Source organism: Odontesthes bonariensis, chromosome 6 (assembly GCF_027942865.1).
Source record: "Odontesthes bonariensis isolate fOdoBon6 chromosome 6, fOdoBon6.hap1, whole genome shotgun sequence".
NCBI lineage: Eukaryota > Metazoa > Chordata > Actinopteri > Atheriniformes > Atherinopsidae > Odontesthes > Odontesthes bonariensis.
In genome coordinates, this window is record NC_134511.1 from 31,496,257 (window position 1) to 31,521,758 (window position 25,502).

Sequence of the window (25,502 nt, forward strand, 5' to 3'; positions counted from 1 at the left end):
ATGACACCTGAAAGTATTTTATCTGCACTATTCACTTTTAAATTAATTGATTAATGATTTTTTTGTTTTTTGGAATGATTTTATTGCCTTCTTGTGGTTTTATGTAGCTGTAAAGCACTTTGAATTGCCTTGTGTACGAATTGTGCTCTACAAATTGCCTTGCCTTGGATGCGTACATGGGCACAGTGTAGTGCACCGATAACATTAGGGAAGCCTGAGGGAGATGATGAACTTAATGCAAATACTTCAGCCAGTAGGTTGTTTTACATTATCGGCTACTGTAAATGTGGAGCAGCAGCCTGAAAGGACAGAGGTCATATTTTTAATATGGTAAGATGTTTTAATTCCTGCGTTTTATCTAATATCTTGTTTGTACAGTCCTTGACTGTAGCCTACAAATAATTTGTATCATTAGCATTATTACCTGTCCCCCATTTTTCTGAGTCTGGTCCTACGTGGGTGTAGATCGGATGTTTGTTAGGTATTGATTAGTTTTAATGAATACCATGTTCTATCTCATTTAATTTCATGTTCAAATGTGTGTATAGTTGCGTTTCTTTAGTTGCACTGGCACCGACTGATTGATTTTTCGAGACAGTGAAAGTGGTGATATGATAACCACAGTTTTTGTTTAGTTTTTTAGACAAGACATGAGTTGCGGGAGCGCAGAATTCTAGGTGAACATTTCTTTCCGGAGTCCGTTTCAGCCGTTCGGACATTTTTTGAGTTGCAGCTAAGCAGCAACGGTAAAACAACGGTAAAACAACGGTTGCAACAACATAAGGTAACTTCGTAGCTTTAAGAGACCACAACATAAAGAGATTTTTAGATAACTTACCCGAGTGAAAATGCAGAGAACACACTCTCAACCACGGAGGGGCGCAATCGAAAGTAAGGTCCTTTCTTCTTATTGCAGCCAACCAAGCAACCCGGCGTCTCCTGGTCAGGTCAGAAACCTGCTCTCCCTGATGCTGCATCCATTTAGGAAACCTAAAATAACGAATTTCGTTGTTCCTATGTTTCCCAAACGTATTGTGTGAGGTACTGGAACAGTTCTTCACACAGCATTGATTTCCAGGCATGTTCTTGCAATTCCGTAATGTTAACACTAACTGATTTAAAAACACACGCGTACAATGTAAACTAACGGAGAGAACGGCGTTTTCTCGCTAGCATTCTGCCAACATGGCGGATAGGGGCGGGGCTCTGTACTATGACGACAACTCCTCATTCTCAATACTTTAGCCTGCCCGAGACCAGGCTAGTTCAGCAGCATAAACTACCATGGTTACTCAGCGGGCGTTCAAATAAGCCACCTTTATGGAACGGAACTCTCGCTAAATTTAGCCAGAAGTAGCGAAATAAGCCAGGCTTTCCGCTAAGCCAGCTTCTAGGAATACCCCCCTGGTGACCCTTTTTATAGTAATATCTATCTTTATAAACGTGAAAGCAAAAGGCCTCCAAATGCTCTCTCCAACTTTGTCCTGTCACTTACGCCCTTGCACTTTCTTCCCACTGTCAGGTGACTGGTGTAGCAGGGGGTTAAATGTAGATGAAGCATTTCCAGTAATTTGTCAGCACCTTAACTGGAGCATTCTAAACTTGTCTCAAATTAGATCCTTATGATGAATCCACCCTGCGGTTGCTAATCACTGCGGAGGCATGAATCAGTGAAATTATGCAACTTTGGCACCAGATGAAAGAAAGTGGCTCAAACTGGAAATGAAGTACTTAACAAAACGTGATTTACTTTAATATTTTTATTTGTCGCGCAACATAAAACAATATTGTGGGGTTTTTACCACATACACTATGTATTCACATAATACACCATACAGCTACAAAGAGAGAGACTGAACAGAAACACTTTTTTTTTGTTTTTTTGTTTTTTGTTTTTTTTAACATACTGCATCCTTGACATGAAAATAAAGAACCAAGAACAATCCTATAACTCAAAAAAGGAATGTAGCTGCCACGTGTAGGTTCATTTTTCATCTTTTTGTATAGGCCAGGGTCCAAGTCTCTATTCCAGATTTGAAGCGTGTTCAGTCGTGAATTTTCAACAGTGGGCCAAACATAGTGAGATGCATGTTTATCTATATTTGTGTGGGTGAAAAGACAAAATATACAAGGTTAAGGGGGGGGGGGTCAGTACACAATTCTGGTATTGTTCAAATATCTTAGAATTCGGCTAACATGTACATGTACAACATACTGAAAAAGGTAATTCTAATAGCCTTTGGTACTTGCGCTGTACCAAATGTGAAACCCAGAAAACAGTCTTCATATAATTGGATTCTATTCCTCATCCTAGTTTTGATGACTTCAAGTACAATATGGAATGAATATTAATAGAAGATGTAATCAACCGAGAGATGTAAATCTGTAGCGTCGTAACAAAAGACTTTTCATAAAGTCAGCACCAGGGCAGCTTCCCATCCTTTGAAACTGCTTGAATCAAAAGTATAGTTTTCTTGACATTCGAAGAGCTCAGAAAAATATTTGTGGTAATCATTTATGCCTCACATTTTTCTCTCTTTTTTTAACACAGTGAATTTTAAGGTGTAGCATCATAGCACCGGCTGTCAGAAACACCCCCCCACCACAATCACCCATCTCAGTACATGCTTGGGAGGTGGCATCTCTCATAAGAGCCATCCACAAAACATGTGATTTACAAAGTCATTAATATATGGTGTACACTGCATCCTCAGTACCAATTCTCAGGTAAGTGTGTATAATTTGGGCCATGCATTATGCTCACAAAAACAAAAGAAGAAATAAAAACAGACCCTGCCGCTGAACCAATCAAACTCCTGTTAACCACGATGTATGTGTCATATCATTAAATATCATTACAAGCTAAAATCTGGTGTCTTTCGGGGGGGGGGGGGGGGGGGGGGGGGGGGGGCATCATGGTTTCTCTGTCATGTGCACACTTAAATATTAGGAAAGCTAGAGCACATTATAATAGATACATCTAAACAAGCAGGGAGGCAGAGTCTTACCTGATAGTCCAATACAAATGGAAAAGATTGTTGGGCTCATTAGCACATCATCTCAAAGTAGCTATATGCATGGGAAAACCGACGCCACTTTAATCTCTATACGCTAAATAGGAAGCCGCAGTCAGCATGTTGGAAACGATCAGGAGGTTAAAATTCCTGCATACCAGCACTTCAACAGATTTCTTGGTAACACATAACAAAGTATTTAGAGAAGTTTTAGTGTCTTGGTTAGAACTTCCTATAACCTCTGCTGGTTGCCTAGTCACTGTGTAGTATATATGAAGGTTTCTGAAAAGATTAAACAAACTAGATGTAACGTGTTAATGAGCTTTACAGCTGCTGGTAAGGTGACAAGCTGTAACTTGCCGTTTTCAACCTCTGTTGAGCGTAACTCAGCGCAGTGTTTATCATAAAGAGATAAAAGTGGTACTGATCGCCTTATGTGACCGTCAGATTGAACACTGCGCATTTTAGAAAACATGTTAAACTGCAAACAGAAAATCACTGTCTCCGAGAACCCTAATTATGATATCTCTTAGTTTTGAACTAAATTTCGCCAACGTTCTTACTATGTGAGGGAAATTTGAGTGAGAATCGCGGGAGAAAAGCTTTTGTAAAACTCTAAAATTCATGCGTTTTGTAGACATGACAATTGGAAAAAAGACCCTCCTGTTTTTTTTGGGACCGTCGTCAATGAGTGAGCTGCGTGTGAATTTTTTTAAGAGGTGACAGGGCTCTGTCAGTGCCAGGCTGACAAGGGGTACAGTACTTATGAAAGCAAAACAGCAGTGTTACTAAGCAAACGTTTACACACAACGTATTGGGACTAAGTGTTATAAAGGGCTGTCCAAGACTTCAAATAACCCCGTCATTCATGGTTTAGTTACTATCCTCACCAGTTAAATAATCTTACCTAAATAGTTTAATATTTACATATTTTTTTTATGTCTCTCTTGAGAAAATTAAAAAGAAAAAAGAAAAACTAAGCTTCAAGTTGTCAATAATCGGCTCTTTCTTTTTGTCATTAAAATCAAGATTAAAAGTGCTTTTATAAATCTTTTCTTCTCTATGTACAATTTGTATCAGCTATATAAAAAAAAGATGAAAAAGAAAACAAAAACATCAAAGACAATCATTATCATCATCACCACCATGTAGTAATAAATAAGAGTTACAAAAAAAAAAAACGCAGGTTAAAAGGTGTGGAGATCTAGAGCACACAAGGGGACATGCATGATTTTTTGCCCTCAGTAGCAAGTTGTGATTGTGACCAGTGTCTCTACAGCATGAGGTAGAGAGCTGGAGGCCCTTGGGAGAGGTAACAGGGTCTTTCACAGACGACCGGGGCCTTTACCCAAACAACCGCTCAGCAGCAGCTGGGAGGAGCCGGTTTCTATCGAGTTCTGGTTGTCACTCATTCTCATTTTCGACACAAGCAGCTATGCCACCAAAAGGAAAGTAAAAATGAGTGATTCAAGGAAGATCAAATATTCTCTTACTTTGGTTTGCCTCTTTCATGGAAATACATGTCATTTTCAGGCACACCTTCTCACATAGACACAAAGCGAGAGAATAACTGATTCAAAGGATTTGCATTTGGCGCTGACTCCCTGAAGCTACAGTAATTTTCTATGGTTTGCCTTTAACTCTCAGCCCAGTTTTCTCTGTGAAAAGCACTGCTAATGTGTGACCAAGAGATGCGATGAATGACTGTGCTTTCTCTGCCCTGGACAGTGTACTTTGTTACTACATGCCACAATAAACCGCAATTACTCCTCAACTGGAACTTGAGCCCAATGACAAGGCTGCAACCAGAGAACGGCCACTTCGATTGGCTGGCTCTGTGGCAACAAGGTGCCTGCAGAAGGACACACCTCGCTCTGCTCAAAGATGACAGCACCATGCAGAGAAAGGAGTGGGCCCTTCGCAGTAAATCAAGTGTAACAGGACAGCACCGGAGTGTGTGTAGGAGCACCAAGAGCGTTACAGTCCCAACAATGTTTCCTTCTGCTATAACCCAGGATTTGCTTCCCAGATGCATCTCCAGAGTTTGCTCACATTTGTTCTACAGTGGGACAGAGATCAACTTTGCCTTGAGCTGCCTTTGTGAGTCCCCTCCATTGTCAACAAAAAGGGTGCATGATCCCCCTCTGCTGGCCAACAGTGGTTAACGCAGCCAGGAAGGCTTCACCAATTTCAAAATGGATCTCAAGTGCTTGAAGGTTTGTTTGTACACACCACTTTGAAATGGCAGCCAATGCTGCCCTCTAGAGTGAGGAAGTGCTCACCCCTACATGAATGTTGAAGTAAGATAAAGGGTGCCACCTGCTCCATCTCGTTGTGGTGGTAGCAGATCTGGGTTAAATGGCATTTGCAAGTAGTAGTTCATATTTTGAAGTACAAGATACCAGAACCACAGTTTTTAAGAGCAGGGGAAAGTGAAGAGCAGAAAACAGTTTTGCAAGATGAATCATCACAGCTGTCCTTATACAACACATTTTCTGCGCCTGCATCTTAAAGCAATGAACTCTGACGCTCTGGCACCCTGCCTCAGTCAAAACAAAAGTACTAACTTGAAAATACTATTTGAGCCAATTTTGAGTTAGAGCACCTTTGTACAGCATCATATACCATGAAGCGTAGCGGAATGAAAATCAATCGCAGCCAGAAGCCGAGCACCAGTTGAGAGCTGGAGGGGTGCGAATAAGCAGGAGGAGCACATCATCTAAAGACAAGACAAGCTGTGATCTCAGTGTCGTTTCATTGCAGTCATTTTTAACCTGGGCATATATTTGTCAATATAATCATGACTGGTTTTGAATTAAACCTTATATAGCTCAGTTTCAACCATTTACAAGAAGTTGTATTCAGCATGAGTAAAGATGCTGAATTGGCCACCTTACTAACTCCTCAGGATGGCAAAACAAGAATGGCCCAAGGTAATAATTTGTGGACTTATTGTTATTTTATAACATCAAACAGTTACCACTGCCATGTCTGCTTTTTTTTTAATGCAGCCATGTTTCTATTTTCCCAAATACTGATTTGCTGTCTGATCGGGAAGATAATGGCTCCTCCTGTAAGTAGAGTTTTAAGATTGACAAGGAGAAAGAACACAAAATTAAATTACAAAAGGGGGGGACAGGTTTTCCAAACATGGAAAAGCAATGGTCTGAGTGACTCAGACTGATTGATTTAAAAAAATATATAAACAAAAACAATCACCTCATTAATAATAACATTAAAGAAAACAGCAATAAAAACAAACAAGTCTTTATCATAATAATACCTGTAAGAACAACATTGACAGTAACAATAGCAATCATAATAATATTGATAATAATAGCAATAATTAGAATCATTAAAATTCTATAAACAAGAAAAAGCAATGGAGTTCCTCTCCAGGAAAAAGAGAGGAAGAGCACCACAGGCAGTGTGTCTGAAGCCCAAACCACTGCCTGACATGAGGTAAAAAACAATAAAAATGTCCCTTCCTCCAAGTGGACTGTGGAGGGGCAGGATGGAGAGATGCCAGACTCCGAGACGGCTGAGAGACATTCATCCTGCTCACTGCTCTCTCCAGACCTCCACCGCACCACTCTGTAGCTTTCAGTCTGTCTGGGTCGGTCTACCTCAGACAAAGTGGCTGTAGGGCCCAGTTAGGCGGGTGAAGGCATAGGGAGACACAGTAACCATAGAGGTGGTGTAGAACGTGGGGGCTAACCGTGTCACTGGCCCCTCCTTCTTGTCTTTAGATTGTCCAGGTCCTGGACTGGCACCTGCTGCTGTAGCACCCCACTTGCGTTTCTTCCCGAGTGACTTAATGTCTTCCTGGGAGAGGCCAAGGAGAGCTGCTTCCTGCTGCCTCTGCAGTGCTCGCTCTGCCAGCAGCTTCATTTTGGCCTCCCACAGAGCCAGGCCATGCATGGGCTGGTTGAGGTTCTTGTGCTGGTAGAAGACCAGGGAGATGCGGGTGGGGTGAGAACGATCAGGCTTTTTAATTGGAGTGGTGGCGTGTAGTTCCCGACGGGCACATTCAATCAAGATGGAACCATGGGTTGGTGCAACTGCTACACCACCAATGCTGGGATCCAGGAAGTTGTGTTCACTGTCAGACCACACCTCATCGTCGTACTCCTCATGATGCTTGATGCTCTCGGTGTCACTCTCGGCTCGGCTTTGGTCACAGTAAGCCTGACCAGATTGCTGCAGTGCATCAGGGAAGAGGCGACCCTCGGGAGCGGGGGAAGGGGTGCTGCCTGCCACCGAACCCCCACAAGACTTCCAGGCCTTTTCTTGGAGCCCAAGGGGGGTGGAACACCGATTTTCCCCGGTCTTGGACCAGATCTTGTCTGGGTAGGCTCCTGCAGGATTGTTGTGCTTCAAACCAGGGCCATATGCAGCAGGCCCCATGGCCCAAGCATTTGGTTGGGGACTTGGAGCAGGACTAGTCCAGTGCCTGGGGGTGCCTGGGCCTGGAGTGCTTGGGCCTGGTGTGCCTGGTTGTGGAGTAACTGAGCCTGAGTGTGAGTTGGAAGGTTGGGGTGTACCTGGTTGAGAGATGGCATGGCGCGTGGATCCTTGGTGTAAGTTAGTCTGGAACGCTCCACTTAGGTGATGGGACGGAGGTGGAGAGGAAGGTATTTGAAGTGATGGATTGGGAGAAAGCATTGGAGAGTTTGAACTGGGAAAGGATGCCCACTGCTGGGGGTAAGGAGAGGACTGCCGCTGCTGGGAATGCTGGTGAAACTGCTGCTTGCTCAAGTTCAAAGAGGAAAGTTCAGGACTTTGTCTATGGTTCAGATGGCCATCCCAGCTGGTAGGAATAATACTTCCATTAAGCTTGCACCCTGGCCAGGCTGCAGGCTGGGGGTTGGACCTTGATGTGTTGGTACCAGCCTGGCTTGGCAATGTACCTTCATTAACTGGCACATCCATGGGCTCCTGTTTAATGAGTGGAGTGACTCTGTTGGAGGGCTCAGAGGAGACAGAAGAAGGACGGGACTGGTTGTAGTCTGCAGGCTGGGAATAAGCACTGTGGTTAAGTTGGTTGATTTGCTCTGGCTGGCTGGTGGAGGACTGGGCCAGTCTGGCTTGAAGGCTCTGAATATCAGGCTTTTTGTCTACCTGGACAGGCTTATTATCTGTTTTTGCAAAAGATCCATTTCGACCCTCATAGGTCCTCAGCCTGCGTGGGAAAAGTGCATTGGGCGGGTAGTTGTAGTATCCATAGGGCATTGTGGGCAGACTGGGGTGGTAACCATTTACTGTGTCGGCTGCAGAGGGCTGGCCTGCTGGGGAGGGGGCTCCTCTTGCATAGTAGGCAGGGTGTTGATAGATGTTATTGAACGGGTCTGTTGCCTGCAAAGGGTATCCATCTAGTGATCCATTAAGGAGCTCTGTCTTGATGTTGGGCTTCATCTCTTGTTTTATAATTGCTGGTTGTTTAAAATAAAAGGGTATGTTAGAAATTAAACTTTTTTAAAACACCTTTTCACTGCATTTCTTTCTCTAGTTTTTAAATAGAATTTTGACACATCAAACATGAACTAACCTTTATTTCCTTGGGGTTGGGGGGAACCACTGATGCAGACCTCAGCCTTGACCATTGTTTTCTCTGGTGTCTCCCCTGCCTGCTGAAGGAGTTTATTCTTCTTCTTCTCCGAGGCGGCCTTCTTGGCCTCCAACCGGCGCTGTCGGCAGGATTTGGCAGGCTCGGGCAACTTGCGTACCTCACGACGGAAAGCCTGAAGCACCTGAATGGCTCCTGTTTTCATCTTTATGCGCTGGCCCTCAGCACTGCCAAACTCATCTGTCTGCGATACCGTGTAAAGAGGCAACACGTGGAGCTGTTCATCCTCAGGCAATTCCCCTACAGTGCGATTATCCTCCTTCGTTAAGGTGCACACCTAACAAAGCATGACAGAAAGAGCAAATTTAAATGTGAATTGTACTAAAAACTTAAGCGCAATATATTCTGTTTTCACAGCTCAAAAACTTAGTTGATCTTACCACTGTACAACCATTGTGTAGATTGTGCTGATCCTTATGAGCGTGGGCACAGAAATCCATACACGCAGTCACTCCAGAGAATGGACGGCCTTCCTTCAAACCCAACCTGCAGTCTGGAGCTTTTTGCTCTGACAGGCACTGAGGTAGAGGATAGAGGTAACATCAAAACAGCTAAAGCGAGAACTATTGAATATGCATTTATAGCACTGATTCTGTTGCTGTGTTAGTTATGGATATTGGATTTATAGTTTTTGTAATTCTAATTAAATCAAGTGGACTGTGTAGAAACAGGGTTTTACTGTGCATTGTAAATGAATATTGTTGAGTATTTGTATCTGTGCAACAAACCTGGTTACTGTAGGCTTGTGGTGCCAGTTGCTTGTACAAAGGAGCCACCTCAGTTGCCAGATTTTGGAAGTTATCCCTGAGTTTCTCCTCCTGACAATAAAAAATACGGATCGTAGTTTAGAACAACACTCAGGTTACAGAAGCAATAAATTATGCCTCAAAGTGATTTTTTTTTAGTCGGGTTGTGTGAAGTACTAATAAATAGTCACTGTCTTTACAGCTGTAGTCAGAGGTTGGAGGTCTCTTAATTTGGAGAATTAAGAAAGAATTTTGACGGAGGAGCTTAGACAGCAGCTGCTCAGAAAGGATTCATGAGAAGAGAAAAAATTTGCAATTTAAAAGAGCTTTTTTTGGCTTCATATTCTTTTCAATTTAAGAATGTCAGCAGCCACCAGTCAGTGGTTGTTTGTACAGTGGTTGTGCACTACCAACACAAGATGGTCCTTGATTGAGGAAAAATAGTGCATATGTAAAAACCTGTCTATAGCAAAAGTGAAGAAGTGTACGAATCCATTATATGGCACACGTGCCATAAACTTATGACATTTTAGTTGTTTTTAAGGGCAAAACAATGCTGTTTTCCTGAATACCCTTTTGCTAGCTTAACTCAACTACAAGCTTCCCCTTTTTGTTTCTCCAAACTGAGAGCACTCTGACCATTCTACTGCAAGTAAGGCACTGACTGCTTATAAAGTCTTCACAAAACCTGACCCAAGATTTGAAAGAGTCTGAAAAATAAAATGATAAAAAGCTTGAAAACAAACTTTTTCATTATCAGCAACAACACGATCCCTTTTAATGTTGTAAAACAGGTGGCTTTGATGTCAGGTGTACCTGTTCAGGGTGATCTCCTTGTAGCCTGAACTTGCGTGGCATTTTGCTTCGGGCGTACTTGCAGCCATTAAAGTACATACTCCAGGAGCAGCCAAATGAGAAGGACGCACCACATGTTTCGGAGTCCTTGCCTTGACAGGCACAGGTACGACTGCAAAGGACAGAGTGAGCAAGCTCTGCTTTATTCATCAATTATGTATGCTTTAAACATGTGAGAGAACTGTCAGAGAGAATGTATTTGAAGAAATAATGTTACTAAACTACATAAAATTACAGCCTCAAAAAAGTTTCACACATGTTTGATCACTTACGAGGCTAAGACAGTTTTTAAGTCCATAACTATTCTAATAAAAGCAAGATTTATTCTGTGCTACTAGTGCATGTTACCACATTTTCTTCCAGATGGTGAATGGTTCTTATGTCCACACAAAAATGTTACAAATTTATTTATAATAAAGTGTCAGTGCCAGCGTAAAAAACTGCCCGTCGGCTACTCACTCATCATTTAGGCCGCAGCGTCGGCTGGTGGGGTTTCCGAATTTGGTGAGGCTTTCACTGACCTCGTGGTACAGCTTGTCGGCCAGGGCTCTCGGGACCCCTTCCCAGGCCAAAATGAGAATAATGATCATCGCATTGGCACAGTGATGGCCAGCACGATGACGCACCAGACAGAGCAGCTTCTCTTTCTCACAACTCCGACGGATCACCTGGCATGACATAGAGAATTTAATACTGCCGCTCACAACGAAAACAGACATTAGCTTAATTTTACAAATATTCAAAATCTTGTGAAGCTACTTTTGTAGTTACTTTATTTGACCAGCAGATGTCCAACACACAAAGATATTCCAGATTACAGACGCATAAAGCATAAAACACCTGTAATGAATATGATCTGCTCTTATGAATAAATACCAATCCTAAATCTGTCAGAAAAGACACACGTGACAGCCTGTTCTCTGCTCTTTGTGTCCAGTGTGTTGTTCTGACTCCTTAAAAAGAACAAACAAACACAAACAACCATCCCTCTCTTTTTCACTCTTTCACTTAAACACAATCAGCCACTAAGTGAGATGCTGACAGACTGTCGACAAGGTTTGGAGGTCTGAGAAACACACAGGCCATTCTTTTGAAACATTAACAGTTACACATGTCGGTATTGTTTTTTTGTTAACACCTCCTACATGGTGGAAGTGAACAGAATCTACCTACCCACTTGGCAATAGGACAACCATGGGAGCTCTTCCCCTCTTTGCCAGTGTACACAACCTTCTCAATCCGGACGGCTTCCCCTTTCTCTCCATACCTACAAAGGACGAGGAAAATGACATAGCTATTTAGGAGTACATCCACTTGGCCATTGGTTGTTGATAACTGCCAATGGTATCCTATTGTAATAACTACAAAAAATAATTAACAGCACCTCATCAGCTGTACCAGCTGAGCGGCCAAAGAGAACACATTCAGCTTCAGCTTTCTGAGGGAGTAGCAGTAGATGTCAACCAAAGACAGGCAAAGCTCAGCGATAGTAGCTGGGGTGGAGTGTGTGTTCACAAGGCTCCGCTAAGATTCACACAAGCATGGCAGAGAAAACCAGAACCCACCAGCTTCTGCGTAACACCAACCACATGGCATTGTCTTTAAGATGCTTCAATATTTAAATTTGTGACATGTGACTGTCCAGATTTTTGCGGATGCACACACATATTTATGTTTTTGCTGGATGTGTGTATGCCTGCAGATGTGCCAGTAAGTATACAGGAGGGAGAGAGGTCAGAGGTTGCATCGGGGTGCGGGAAGGTCATCAGAACTTGTCACATGTCTGGTCACAGCTCATACCAGGTCTACCCCCAGCTTGATACCTGCCATTGTGTAAACTTCAGCCCTGAGCAGATTTGGCGTGACAGAGAGCACAAGGGGCTCCCGCTGAATAGGATCAACCCTGAGGTGGCTGAGGGAGAGCGTGGGGGGGATTAAACTCTGTCACCACAGGGGTGGCCTTGCTGGGGTCAGAGGTGGATCAAAGGTCAGCTACGAACTATAGGGTCTTAACCTCTTACGTCATCTCTTGAACAACAAGAACTGGTCTCTGGCCTATCACCACCCCCTCATTCTGAGAACTAATCACTCATTGGTCCATTTGAAATCCTGCCTAAAACCTTCAAAACAGTTTATCAGTGTTTTCTTCAGAGAAGATAAAACAACTCATATACATCATACATCCTATCTTTAATTTGATTTCACTTGAGGCATAAAACAGAGTTAATTCAGCTTTGTGAGTACATCACTTGCAGGTAAAGAGTTTTTATTTCCCTCCCCTCCCTTCCTCTGTTTTCACCTCCATATTTTTCTCTGTATTTTTCTGTAATTTCACATCTAATTGTAACTGTATTTTCCTTCTTCTTCCGTTCTCAGCTGTCATCTGTTGCTATGCCCGTGCCTCTTGCTCTGCCTGTGATATTCTGATGATGCTGATACTTCCTGTTCCATCGACTAGTTTCTGGGTCACAGATTCCCTGAGGACAAATTGTGAGGAGAAGGGAGGGGGGAGAGAAAGCAAAAGGTGGGAGCGAAAGAGGAGGAAAGGGAAGCAGGAAGAGAAGATAAAAGAAGAGAAAAGAAGAGTTGCCTAACCTCGTCTCCATCAGGCTTCGTATGGAGGCTACAGTAGGTCCAGATCCAAGGTGATTGTAGTAGGGTCCTTCATCTTTCTCAAGTATTTGCTCTAGGAAAACAAAAAGTAGTGATAAAAAAACATATAAAACTTTTAATAACCCCAATGACAAAACATAGTTTGACATAAACAACTACAACAAAAAGTACATTAATTTCGGTAAGTATGTTTTCCTTATTCTATTACTGACTGTGACATCCCACCCTTGTGTGTTTAAGATGAAACATCAAAACTGTCAAATAAAACTTAAAATAGAACCAGAGGGTAGCAACACAGCTGTCAAGTGTACATGGATATCATGTTCTGCTGGATATTTATCCAAAAATCTGCCCAGACATTAGATATAATCTTAAACTATGCTATAACACAACTAAACTATGAGACATGATTTTGTGTCAATATTACCAGCAGTGCCCCTCTGAAGTGCACAGTGCTTTGAACATCATATCGTATGTGCCTTGTATCAATATTCACCAGATTTTTTTGATAAACTCCTGCTTGCAGATAAGAAGTGCTTATTTCTTTGAACTCAGTGTCTCTAAGGCTGTAAACAGTTCATAGTATAAGTCTGCTGACCTCAGCAAAGAGTAGAGCTCGACTGCATGTTATCACATCTCACTTTGTGCAGACTTTTGATAAAGGCTAAAATGTACAGCAGATGTGCTTTGATGTGTCTCTGGGCAAACTTAGGGCCATTCTCTTTGTAGATTAGGCCAATTCATAACTGAAGAGTTTATGAATGTGCAGCTGAATGCAATATCCAGTTCACACAAAGCCACATGAACACACAATAGTCTCCCCAGGCTCAGACAGTGGGCTGCAAGTTCAGGGTGTGGTCTGTTGGGTGATACTTTGGGAGGTACAGATGAATGCAAAAGTATGTGGGAGCATGTCTGTCTCCATGCTTCATACATTAGTGTTCTTATTGTGTATAGGGTCTCTAGTGAACTATTGCTAATTTTGGTATTTGATACTGTGCAGGTAAATGTACACCACATTGAATGAAAAACTCTACAAGCCTGCACTGCAAAGCTTGTAGAGCTTGCGATGTGTTTCCAAACTATACTTCCAAGAATAACTACCACTTTGCTCTTTCCTCTCTATCATCTGCAATGTAGCTCACACTTCTGATTACCAGATAAATTCTGTAAATGTAAGTTTCCCACCAGATGATTATCACAAGTGTGGGAATCGACTCAGTGATGTGTGTGTGTGTTTCTGGTTTAAAGGCAACATGAGGTCACATTCCCCTGGTGGTGCAGGGAGGCACCAGGGCGTGGCTCATGGCAGGAAGTGGAGGAGTCAAACTAGATTCTTATGTGAAAATTGTGCAGATGTGTTTGGGTGTGCTAATCATGGCTTTAATCTGTGTGTGTGTTGCAGGCAGTTTCATTCAAGAGCAGTCTCTTAAGGGAGTTTGTGATGTCATGTATGAATAAGCTTAACTATTAAGGCTTGTTGTTAACTATTAACCCCCCCATGCATCCTCTCAAATAGGAACAGAAAGGCTCTATTTGCAAGGCTTCAGCTACAGTTACAACCCACAAAATGCAATAAAATTGTTTCAATATTTCAATAGCTTCTCTAAGAATGCAGACTTTAAATTGGTTGGTTAAATTACTATTACACAAACAATCCAGCCGCAATATTCTGCTTTATTAAGTCGTAAAATTAATGGCATCATGGACAGAGACAGGACACAATATAATTATGTTATAACCAAAGCTAATTCCCTTGCAAAAGCTTTAAAAAGTGCTTTTAGGTTTTTTATTTCAACTTTAGGACCACCTACTCTGTTGTAAATAACTACCATGAACAGGGTGCAAACCAAATTATGGGACTAAACTGCTCTCTGTCAAACAAAGGCAGTGATCTGCTTGCCTGCCTGAGCCAAACCAACACAAAAGGCTCCTTCTGCCACCACTGCTATTGTTCCTGCCTCCTGCCTTCAGTGCTTCACGCTGTCACTGTCTGGCTGGTCGCAGTCACACACCCTGGCAACACACACATTCTTAGACACTCTAAAATATCAAGACAAGACTTGGTGCTGGAGGGAGGTATCTATGAATCCACTCATTGAACATACATGCACAATTAAGTCGAGCTAAAGTAACAGCTTGACTGGGCCGAATAATTGGACCACTGTCCAAGTATACATGAAAGGGTGGATGACATTTTTGTTTGAATATTGCTGAATGTGTGTCTGAAAAGTGCTAAAGACCTTTTCAGGTAGAAACCAACTTGCAAATTGTACATACAGCACAGTCTGACATTGATGCATACACTTACCCACACAGGTACAGGAGGGGAACTCTGACTGTGGATCCTTGGAAGGAGTATCCAGCAAGTTCTTGGTGGGGGTGTCCAGGTAGCGCAAAGGTGAGTCTAGGAAACCCCTAAGAGAAGGCGAGGAGGGTAGACCTTCCTTAGTCGGGGTATCCTCCTCTGAATAGCATGTGGTTGACAGTACTGCTATGTCCCCCGAAGCTTCAAACTTCATGCGTTTTGGCATCGGAGAGCTGAATGTATCCTCTAACATTCTGGGCTGCTGCTTGACCAACACAGTCTCCTGGTCAAGAGAATGATCAACGGGCCCCTCATTTTGCTTTTCCCTTGGATTCTCTGCGGACACTGGGCTCATGGTTGCTTCACTTTGGGTCCCTGTCACATGGTTTTTGACTTCCATCTCCTGATCATCTGAATGAGGTGTTGAGTTGGTTTGAGTGGTGGGAACTGAGGGAACTGACTGAGAGGTGTGGGATGATGTGGGACTGAAGTCCTGAGGGCTTAGTAGGGATCGATTCCCTGGCTTAGGGGCTGTAGCTGTCTCCTCCTCGGGCTGAGTGGCAGGTGCATCTGGAGGTGAGTCTCCAAATTCAGCCTCAAACTGACGGATCAGGTCTTCGTACTTCGGATCTATGTTCATGAGATTCTGTAATTGTGAGGTGCTGGATGAAGATGTGGAGGTAACAGATGTGGCAGTGCTGGTGTTACTGGAGGCCAGATTGCCCACTCCTTCTGGTTTAAGGTGGACTGCAGGAGCCACAGGTGAAAGCAGAAGGCCAATTTGAGCTGGAGTGTTTTCTGGTAAAACAGATACTGTTGAAGAGGGAGTCATTGAGGTGTTGGAAATGGATACCTGAGACTGGGCTGGGGCAGAAAGGCCTGCAGTAGCAGCCTGAATGGCGTTACTATGAAGGGGCAGAGAGGGCAGAGAACATACTTGCAGGCTGGTCAAGGCTGGGGCTCTGTCTATCATATAGACAGGTGTTTTTTGTACGGTGATCTGGGTTTGAGGCAGGAAGGTTGGCATGGAAGCTTTCTGCTTGGTCTTCTTGATGACTATCTGCTTGGGTTTGGGGAGAGGAGGGCCTATCAGCATCCCACTTGTAGCTTTCATGACAGGAGATCCTTGGCTACTTTTTTTCTTCTTAGGTTCCTTGGGTTCCTGTTTGATCACCAGATGTGGCAAACCTGCCTCCATCTGTGGCCACCATTTTTTCAAGTTTTGACAAACCAGAGCTGCACGTGGACCTGGTGATCCAAAGCCAGAGGGGTGGGTAGAGAAGAGGTTCCTCTTGTAGTGAAGGTGCTGTTGCAGAGCTGCCTGAGTGGAGTGTCTGATGGCTGCTTGACCAGGAGACATGGGATTACCAAGGAAGTGCTGACCCAGTTGTTGACCATTAGACATTCCATAATGTCCTGTTGAGGCAGTCTGTTGGTAATGCTCCCCAGAGTCTGGCTCTTGTTTTATTCTGGCCAATGCTGGGCTGTCCTGGCCCTGAATACTCCCATTCTGGTTCAAGCTAAGCTGCTGTACGACTGGAAGGTTGAAAGGAACATTGCTGAACTTGCCACTGGTGTCACCAAGCAGCTGTTTCAGCTGTGACATGGGGTCTGAGCTATTGTGAAGTGCAGTGGCGAAGCAAGACTGCGGCTCAGATTTCCTATATATCCATGGATTCTTCTGTTCAGAGCTTCTGCCTGTGATCTGCTGCCACTGCTGGGGATTAGGACTGAAGCCTGGAGGTTTTCCCTGACCTGGGAAAGGAGAGGTAGCGGAAGGGAGAGGTGTAGCATGGGGCGGCTGGCCCTGGGACTGGGGTCTGTGGTGGTCACATGATGCTGGAGCATGCTGGTTGACATGCAGTCCTGGAGGGACGGACTGAGAACGTGAAGATGAGTTGCTGCCAGGAGAGGATGGGATCACGCCAGGTGTAATGTTCATGGTGTGTTGGTGGTTGTGAAGGTTATTTTTAAATGGGGTTTGACCTGGAGAACTGACAACGTGAAGACTAGTGCCAGATAACTGTGTTAGAGCATCGATGGCAATGGCTGTTTGAAGACTGATGTTCTTTTCCTTGGCTATGGAAAGCACCTGGGGAGAGCAAGGAATAGGAGGTTTGGAGCAGGGCACTTGGTCTGGGTGATGGCCCTGAGTTACCTCTTGCTGCTGTGAGCATGAAGTAGACATATGGTGGCCACCATTTGCCTGTTGGTAAGTCTGAGGGTGTTGCTGCAAATGGGGTTGCTGTATGTGTGTGACACCATCAGCTATTTTACTGGAACCTTGATCCTCTCTGGTTGCTAATTTAATCTTCTTCTCTAACCATTCAAGGTAGTCTGGACAGTCAGGTCCATCGCAGTCGCAGTTAGGAGGCTTGTGCCCATGTTTGGCTTGGCTCAGTGCTTTCTGTAGGGTGTCAAGGTCCTCTAGAGGTTGACAGCTTCCCTCAGAAGCCCCTGCAGAGAGTTTGGAATGGGCCCCACCAGCACCTGTCTCCTGGGTGAACTTCTCATACAGCTGGGCTGTATTAGGCTGCACAAGGAGGCAAGAGGGGGAAGAAGAAGGAGGCAAGGAGCCAGCCATAGCAGAAAAAGCCACCAGATTGTGAGCATCCTCCATGTCTGCATGGTGGATGGGCTCTGAGAGGGTTGTACCTCCGTTGCTGCTCCAACGTGATTGCTGTTGTTGGGTGTCACTGACTTTCCCATGTCCTGGCACCCAGCGTTGCCTCGGAGGCACGCTTCCTTTCCTTTGTTGTTCTGTTTCCATAGATGCCTCATCATCATTAGGATAGGGGTTCACCCCATTGGCTAATTCCAGGCTCAGCGCGCCTTCCTGGAGGCGGTCATGTGACCCAATTTCCATCTGGCCTCCACTTCTGGGGCCATCCACTGAAGTGACTTTGTGAACAGTCTGAAAGACAAACATGGAGAAAGGTTAGTAAAAAAAGAAAAAAAAAACAAGAAAGACACAAAACAGCATCATACATCATACATGTAGGTGTCTTTTATTGTTTATTTTTCATTCATACATTTACTTGACACCAAAGTGACAACAAAATAATACAAGGCTCCATTCCCTTATGTCTTGCTCTTCTCCAGATTTTCCTTCCCACCTCTCACATATACATACGCTAGCACTGCTTGCTCCTGGGTCTGATCAATAAAAACTCGATCATATATTCCAGTATTCAGTAGAGAGATTTCACAAAAGGCAAGCATTTTGTCAGACTGATCACAGACTGTTATGCTCCAGATCAGTTGGTCTATGCAAAGCAGCCTGTTAGAGTGAGAACACGTCAGCCATGATGTTAAGTGGCTGTGTGTGGCAGTGGTGGGGCTCTATATTCATCCAAAATAAAGTTAACTTCCATTAACTGTTATGAGATATAGTTTAACTGACATAAACCTACAAAACTTGCAAAAGAAAATTCAGGAAGAAGTAAGGAGTGAGCAAAACTATATATTTTATAGATACTATACATTTTTTTTCAAGCCCTAAATAAGAATTTCAAAATGCATAATTCTTATTGTTAAAAACAAAAACACACATGTGTCTGATTTCACATGCACATGTAGTGCTTTCCTTCAACCATAAACTGGTCTTGAATGCGCTACTATGGTCTTTTCTGTTGTTGCCGGTGCTACTGTTTCAATATTCAAAGAAAGCCTCTGTTGATTTCCAATTTCTCATTATATTTATTGATCTTTATTTCTGAAGAACAACTTATGTTAAGACAATGTGTCTTCAAATAAGGAATGCCACATCTCAGATACTAAGGATACATAAAGCCAGCTTAACAAAGTTACAATACCCTGCATGATAAAAGTACAAATATAAGATTAATCCAAAAGAGTCAATGAGCCAGTCGAGAGCTATCAATACTGAGATAGAGAGTCTTTTCCAACCCATGGTGTTCAAACATTACAATTATCTGGTCATGACACTTGTATTAAAGATCTGGCCTTTGGAGTACACAGTGAAGTTAAACTTGATGCTCCCAGCAGATACACTAAATAAGATGAAATAGAGCAGGCTTTTTTCCCTCAAGAAACATTTAAATAAACTTTTAACTAAATAGTAATGAAGGGTGGAGTGTGGGAGGGATGGTGGTGGTGATCTGGAGGTGAGACAAAAACTAAAAAGCAGGCATTGATGGGGCAGTTGTGATGCAAAGTTTAGAGTCAGTGGATGCAAGCAGAATATTGGACGATACATGCGACACAGAGCCAATATGACATTTTGAAAAGCTTGTGTTAAACTATGAAGACCTGCATGACCTCATAAAAAAAAGACCTCAAAGTTCAGTCTTGTCATGGCCATAAGACCTCAGCTTGACTGAACTTGATTGTTTTAGGATGGAAAAACATACTTTAACATTACATGTCAGTCACTGTGATGTTCAAATAATTTGAAGGAAGTTTAGCAGATTCTCAGGTAAAACATGTAATCTCGAGAAATACTGCATCTTGTTCCTTTCTTTTTCTTGCCCTTGCATACAGCATAAGAAAACTTGTTCAGCTGGTTTAGCAAATTTTCAGAGGCAACAGTAATCATGAGCTGATCAGTGCAGCCACATATCTCACTTCCCCTCTATGTCATAACTGAAACAGTCACCATGCACGCAATTATGCTGAAATTAGCAAATCTTTCACATGTCCCTGTCTGAAATTACATTTCCAAAGTGCTTTATGACTGTTAAACGGTAAAAGTGTGTACACGACTGTTAATCTGAATTATCTTGACATACTGAAGCCAACTGTGGTGCTCACATTCACATTTAACCTAAGATGTTTCTTACAAACAGTATTCAGCCCAGGGTTGCTCCTCATAGATTAAAATTACACAAGTTAGAGGGAGAGCAAACAAAGATAATCCAAGGGCAGTTTCAGAAATCATTGACAGAGTTCATGTTGTGGTTAAACTGTGTATTCCAACATGCTCAATGGCCTTTGTTAAAGGAAAACAATGGCATAGTTGCTATAAAAACACAGTTGTTGATTTAGCCTCATAACATGAGATGTAATAATGTGAATTCATTTGTGTCAACCAGAAACAGTTAAATTACCCTACACAATAGGCAGCTGTGTGTTTGACACAATACAGTAAGCCAAAGCACACACTTCCATGCATTAACATTCTTGTTGCATGTGCAAAAGTTCCGCTTCAGAAGACATAACACAACCTGATAAACATAATGCCACTGTGATGCATAGTAATCATGTAATTATCAACAAATTAACCCCGACCCAGCTTAATGTCTCACACCCAAACATAAATATATAGTAGTTCCTAATGTAGAGAAGTGAGTCACCTAAGATTCTATCTTGTCCAACCAGAGTAAAGAAAGATGGCTCCTGCGTGTGGATCCATCAGTCCACAGCAGCAGAAGTGAGTATGACGTCCAGCTTCCCTATCATTTGAATTTTATTGAAATGAGCCTTTGAAGTGGCTAATTACCGGACAGGCTGCATGCTTGAGCCTTTTGAATTCACCTTCTGCGCTGGGTGTCTGTTGGGGGTCCCAGGAGGGGTGCTGATACTATTGGTAAAAAAATACTCAAGAGCTAGAGAGTAATGTGGAGGTGGGGTGGCAGCAAATAGCCGGCATGCAATACGTGAGAGGCCCCATGTCTGTACTATCAGCGGCATCAGATGGGAAAGAGGAAGAGAGGACGAGGCGGGTGGGGGGTTTAGCAGCAGTGTGCGGCAGTTATGAGAACTGCAGTGTGTTGAAACAGGGTGACTGCAACACTGCACAACCAAACATCCCACAATTGTGCACTGACACTCACTGACACTGTCTTTTCCTCTTTTTCTCACAGTTACGCAAACAAAACATTACCACAGAGAAGAGGCACGTGGGTTTAAATCATCTCACACTGAACATTTAGAATAAATGGACTTGACCCAGTTTGTGCACAAAACACCTCACCACGCATGAAATAACAACTATAATCTGAGCTTTGATCGGACTTTAAGGGAGTTTTTTTGGAGTCCAGGATTGAAATTTTGCACTGACACCTGCAGCGCTTTACACTTTTGTGAGTCTGCCTGTACAGACCACGTGCTTTAACAAATATTTACACCATGACAGAGCAAAGTATCTTTGTCATCTCTTGAAACAAGTTACCTTATTTTGCACGCAAACACGCTTGTACAGACTTGACCCACGCTCCAATGTGTACCTAATCGCAAAAACACAACTAACCGGATCAGATCCTGCCAAACCTGGTAAACCAGACAGTCTAGGAGCCCTTTAAACAAGTTGGTCCTTCCAGATTTGTCTGGGAGGAAACACTGACACTGCACAAAAAATCTGGAGGGAGGAGACAAAGCATTAAAGGATAGTCGTGCTGGCGCTGAGGGGGTTAAATTCAGCTTATGAGTAGACAGCTGAACCTAAATCCCACAAACACAACACCACCCCATCTTCCCCCCCGCCCCCCCTATTCCCCCACCCCTTCCTCTGCTGCCGTGACGAGCAGGAACATGAAGCAGAGATCCTGACAATATTAAGCCGGTTGAGAGCCTTGAGGATCTGCAACGCATACTTACACCGTTCTAGACGTCCAGACAGAGCAGCCGGTCCAAAAGCAGAGAGCAGGACAGGAGACGGAGAGGAGCATGAGACTTGCTTGCCGGCACAGCAGTCCACAAGCGATACGGCGTTGTTGAATTGTGTTCCTTTTTATTCCTTCCCGTCTGTGCAACGCACAGACAGAGCAAGCACCAAAACACACATGCATACACTCACACACAGCCAGCCAAACACACACCGCACACCTCCCCCCAGCACAGCACACACGTTTCTCATTCTCTTGCCTCCTCTTACAGCCAATGCTTTCTGTTCTCTCCTTTTTCCTTTCTCATTATCTGTCTGCTCCTCCCTTCCCTTTTTCAATATCCTCTTTCTTTCTCTTGACTACACATGCAGTCGGCTTCTCTTCGCAGCCCCCACCTTCCCCTCTCTATCCCTCCCTCCCTCTCGTGCCGCCTCCCCCTCCATCTCCTCTCCTCTCTCTCTTCAGTGTGTGCAGAGCGAGAGGCCATTATCTGAGCCACAGCGGGCACGTACGATGGAATGGAGGAGTGTGCAGTGAGCAGAAACACAGAGAGCAGTGGGGGATAGACGCTAGTAGCAGCAGCCTAGGAAACAGCTCAGTGTAGCAGAGCTACAACCAATGAGACAAGCTCTCTCCGACGATCCACGCCCTTCTGCACTGTTTGCTGTGCTGCATTCGATGACGTTACATATCAGGCTATATGTATGTTTTTGTTATCTACAAAAGCCCCAAAACTGACAATTTCTGGCTATGACCGAGCTTCTCTGCTCTCGACTGCAGGGACGAAGCAGGGGCTGCAAAGTGATTAGCCAAACTCAGCTCACGATGGCTTCCGTAGGAAAAAGAAAAAGGGAGAAATAAAAACCGACATTAATTCAATTAGTTCGTATGCTCTCTACAAACAGCATCTGGTTCCCCTTGATCTGATTTTATTCCTTGTTTGCGCATCTAGATTCGGCTCAGTCGTGGGCCAAAGCAGATGTCAGCGAGAATGGCTCTTCAATCTCTATTTTCCTCCTCGTCTACATGCATGTCGGCTCCCTACTTCTCGCTTGAAATAAAACACTTCAGGTTTACACCTGTGGCTGATCCTGTAGCAAGCCTACATGTACAAGAGTGTTGGTCGATAGAGAGACAGCTGGCTTGTTGGAGGTCTTGCTGACCCCTCCTCATAGATCCAAAGGATGCAGCTGAGCTGGCAGGTTTCTAACGGCAGGAATTGGGTCTCTTGACGTAAGAGACACAACTCGAGCTTTCAACAAAACTCCATGATTTCAACCCACTCATCTACACCTGAAGATAAGAACAGTAGGCAACGATTAGGTAAAGGAGCTTCCATCTCCGTTTCACTGGGCAATGGACAGGGAACAGCGAATGACAATATGACAACAGCAAGCAGGAGGAAAAGGATGATGCTACGGCAAAAGAGGAAGACATTGAGAAGGCATTCTCTTTCGATAAAAGTTGTTCAGTTGTTCTTTTAACTGATTCTGGAAGTGCACAGAAAATGTTGACGAAAAGGAGTACACAGATGAAGGGTCGGCAGCTTGTTGCCAAGCGAAGACAGCAGCCTCCAGAATCAACACATTAGAGTTGTGTTCAGTGACAACACGAAGCCTCACTACTCGCCTGTCCGCCAGCCTACGATAACGTACTCTTGATACTGTCTCCTCACCATTATCCTGCCTTGCCATAACTGCCATTATCTTTATCAGCGGCGCCATCATCGCTGGATGTTTCCTCATGCCCACTCGCAGGCTGACTGGCCTTGTGGTCCTCTCTTCTCTCGTACATTGCTGGAGTTTTGAAGCAGATTTGACCAGGAGGAGGAGAAGGAGGAGGGAGGAGGAGGAGGATAGGGGGGACATGGCTGTCTCCCCCATGCAGATCGCTGTAAGCTCTTGCGTTGTATTTTTCTAATATATTTCTGTGCTAAGACTGGATTAACCTCAGTTGCCTGTTCCTGCTTCGCTTACTTTGGCTTCCTCTGTTTCTCTTGGTTTCCCTTGATCTCTCATTTTCTCAAGCTTTTTCAATCTGCCTCTGCCTTCCTCACTCGATTTGTTCCTCTGTTTTGTTTCCTGAGCCTTTTTCTCCTTCTAGAGTAGCTTATTGCATTACCGTCCCAACATTTTCTGACGCGCTCGCTCCAAATTGTACAATGTCTGCCTCGCTGTTGCTAGACATATTCGTATATATACACACAGATGAGCGTCAATCCCAAAGAGAAACAGCGCAGGCGAAACTGTCTAAGGGAAGGAGAGGAGAAGTAGAGCACTGGGTCACATGACCAAGAAGTACCAATGAGCGAGAGGAAGAGCGGTGAGCAGGAGAGGTAGGAAACACATGCGGTGATGACGCAGCTGCATCGTCATCACCCGTGTCTCCCACCAGGACACTTGCCTTCACCACTGGGTGGGCAAATGTCACATCGTACACATGCCCACTCACTACTATCAACACACCAACCAACTTGAAAACATCTTTCTTTATTCACCCAACTGGTTTTTGCTCACTCACTCCTCCAGCTGCAGTGACACGGCGTTTCTTGCTCAAGGCTTGACTTAACCCCTGAGTCACATGCTCTCTACCCACAGTTCCTCATCCACATTGATAACAGAGATCCTTTTTTCAGTCCATTTAACTCTGAGTTCTTATCAGAAGTTTGTCCCGTCAAGGTTCAATTCTTAAAATAAAGAAATACAAGGTCCAAAGTGGCTGTAACTGTTTTAAAATGAATAGAAACAACAAGAAAACGAAACAAACACAAGCTGGAGAGAATGGAGGACTGAAACTGCCATAATTGAAAATGAATACAAAAAGATATAAATGTCTCAATAGATAAAGTTATATGACAAAAGTGACTTTGTGTTAATAACCCTATTAATTTATGTTGCATGTTTTTGGATTCCCCGGAGAGAACCCAGCACATTCACAGGGAGAACAAGCCAGCTCCACGCAGACTGGCCCTGGCCTACACCTCCGTACGGCCCTCATTCATTGTCAGTTCATTCATATATTCATTGTTTTAGCCCTACTTTTATTTATCAATTATTTACCTCAGCATTTTCTCTCTATTTATTTTCCTAAACTTTTTTTGTCTGGAAAATTTAGTTATGCACATATAACTTCCCCAGTGTTCTCTTTTTTTCTCTGTGTTTTCACATTCCTTCGTGTAATTTCTGCTTAATTATGCATTGTTAAAAAGTGTATAAAAATAAAATGGCAAAGTAACTATATAACTAAGTAACAATATACGTAACACAATTCAAATTAATGCAGCTTCAAATTAAAGCAGAAAATGTATTTAATTCAAATTATATTCATTTATCGTTGCAGATTCTATTACTTATTGGCATATTACTTTATTTATTGGGGCCATTTATATATTTTTGTATTTATTTTTAATTACAATATATTTATTGTATTTATATGTATTTTCAATCCTCCATACTGTGTGTATAGCTTATAATCTAGTTTGTTGCATTATTGTATACGTATTTTTTCTTTTATTTTTGTAATATTATTAATTAAGACATTTGTATATTTTCATATTTAATTTTGATTATGGCCGTTTCAGTTCTCTATAAATTAGAAAACAATAGAACATTTTGATCAGATTTGATCAAAAACATCAACATGAAGCGATGAATGTCCGAGGTCACAACTTTTGCTGTTTCTGAAACACAACATGTTCAGGCACACACACAGTAAATACATATGACACCTTTTACTCTTTGTGGGAGTTACAGTAAGAATTCTCGATTCAAACAC

General features: G+C 43.2%; 1 protein-coding gene across 3 annotated transcripts in view; it reads right to left on the reverse strand.

Moving 5' to 3' along the window:
• Window positions 1–1,745: 1,745 nt before the first annotated feature.
• The window catches only part of tet3 (tet methylcytosine dioxygenase 3), a 30,125-nt gene continuing 6,368 nt past the window's right edge, over window positions 1,746–25,502 (reverse strand). For 2 of the 3 annotated variants that reach the window (XM_075468314.1, XM_075468313.1), the window contains 9 exons: window positions 15,166–18,076; window positions 12,837–12,927; window positions 11,415–11,508; window positions 10,701–10,909; window positions 10,203–10,353; window positions 9,369–9,458; window positions 9,021–9,158; window positions 8,563–8,917; window positions 1,746–8,446 (listed from right to left, as the gene is read on the reverse strand). In XM_075468314.1, coding sequence (XP_075324429.1) covers window positions 6,642–8,446; window positions 8,563–8,917; window positions 9,021–9,158; window positions 9,369–9,458; window positions 10,203–10,353; window positions 10,701–10,909; window positions 11,415–11,508; window positions 12,837–12,927; window positions 15,166–18,028 — 5,796 coding nt within the window. In that variant the 5' untranslated portion in view covers window positions 18,029–18,076 and the 3' untranslated portion in view covers window positions 1,746–6,641. Of the gene's footprint in view, window positions 8,447–8,562; window positions 8,918–9,020; window positions 9,159–9,368; window positions 9,459–10,202; window positions 10,354–10,700; window positions 10,910–11,414; window positions 11,509–12,836; window positions 12,928–15,165; window positions 18,077–21,720; window positions 22,140–25,502 lie in introns of those variants that run through there. The other variant, XM_075468315.1, reaches the window with a different exon arrangement.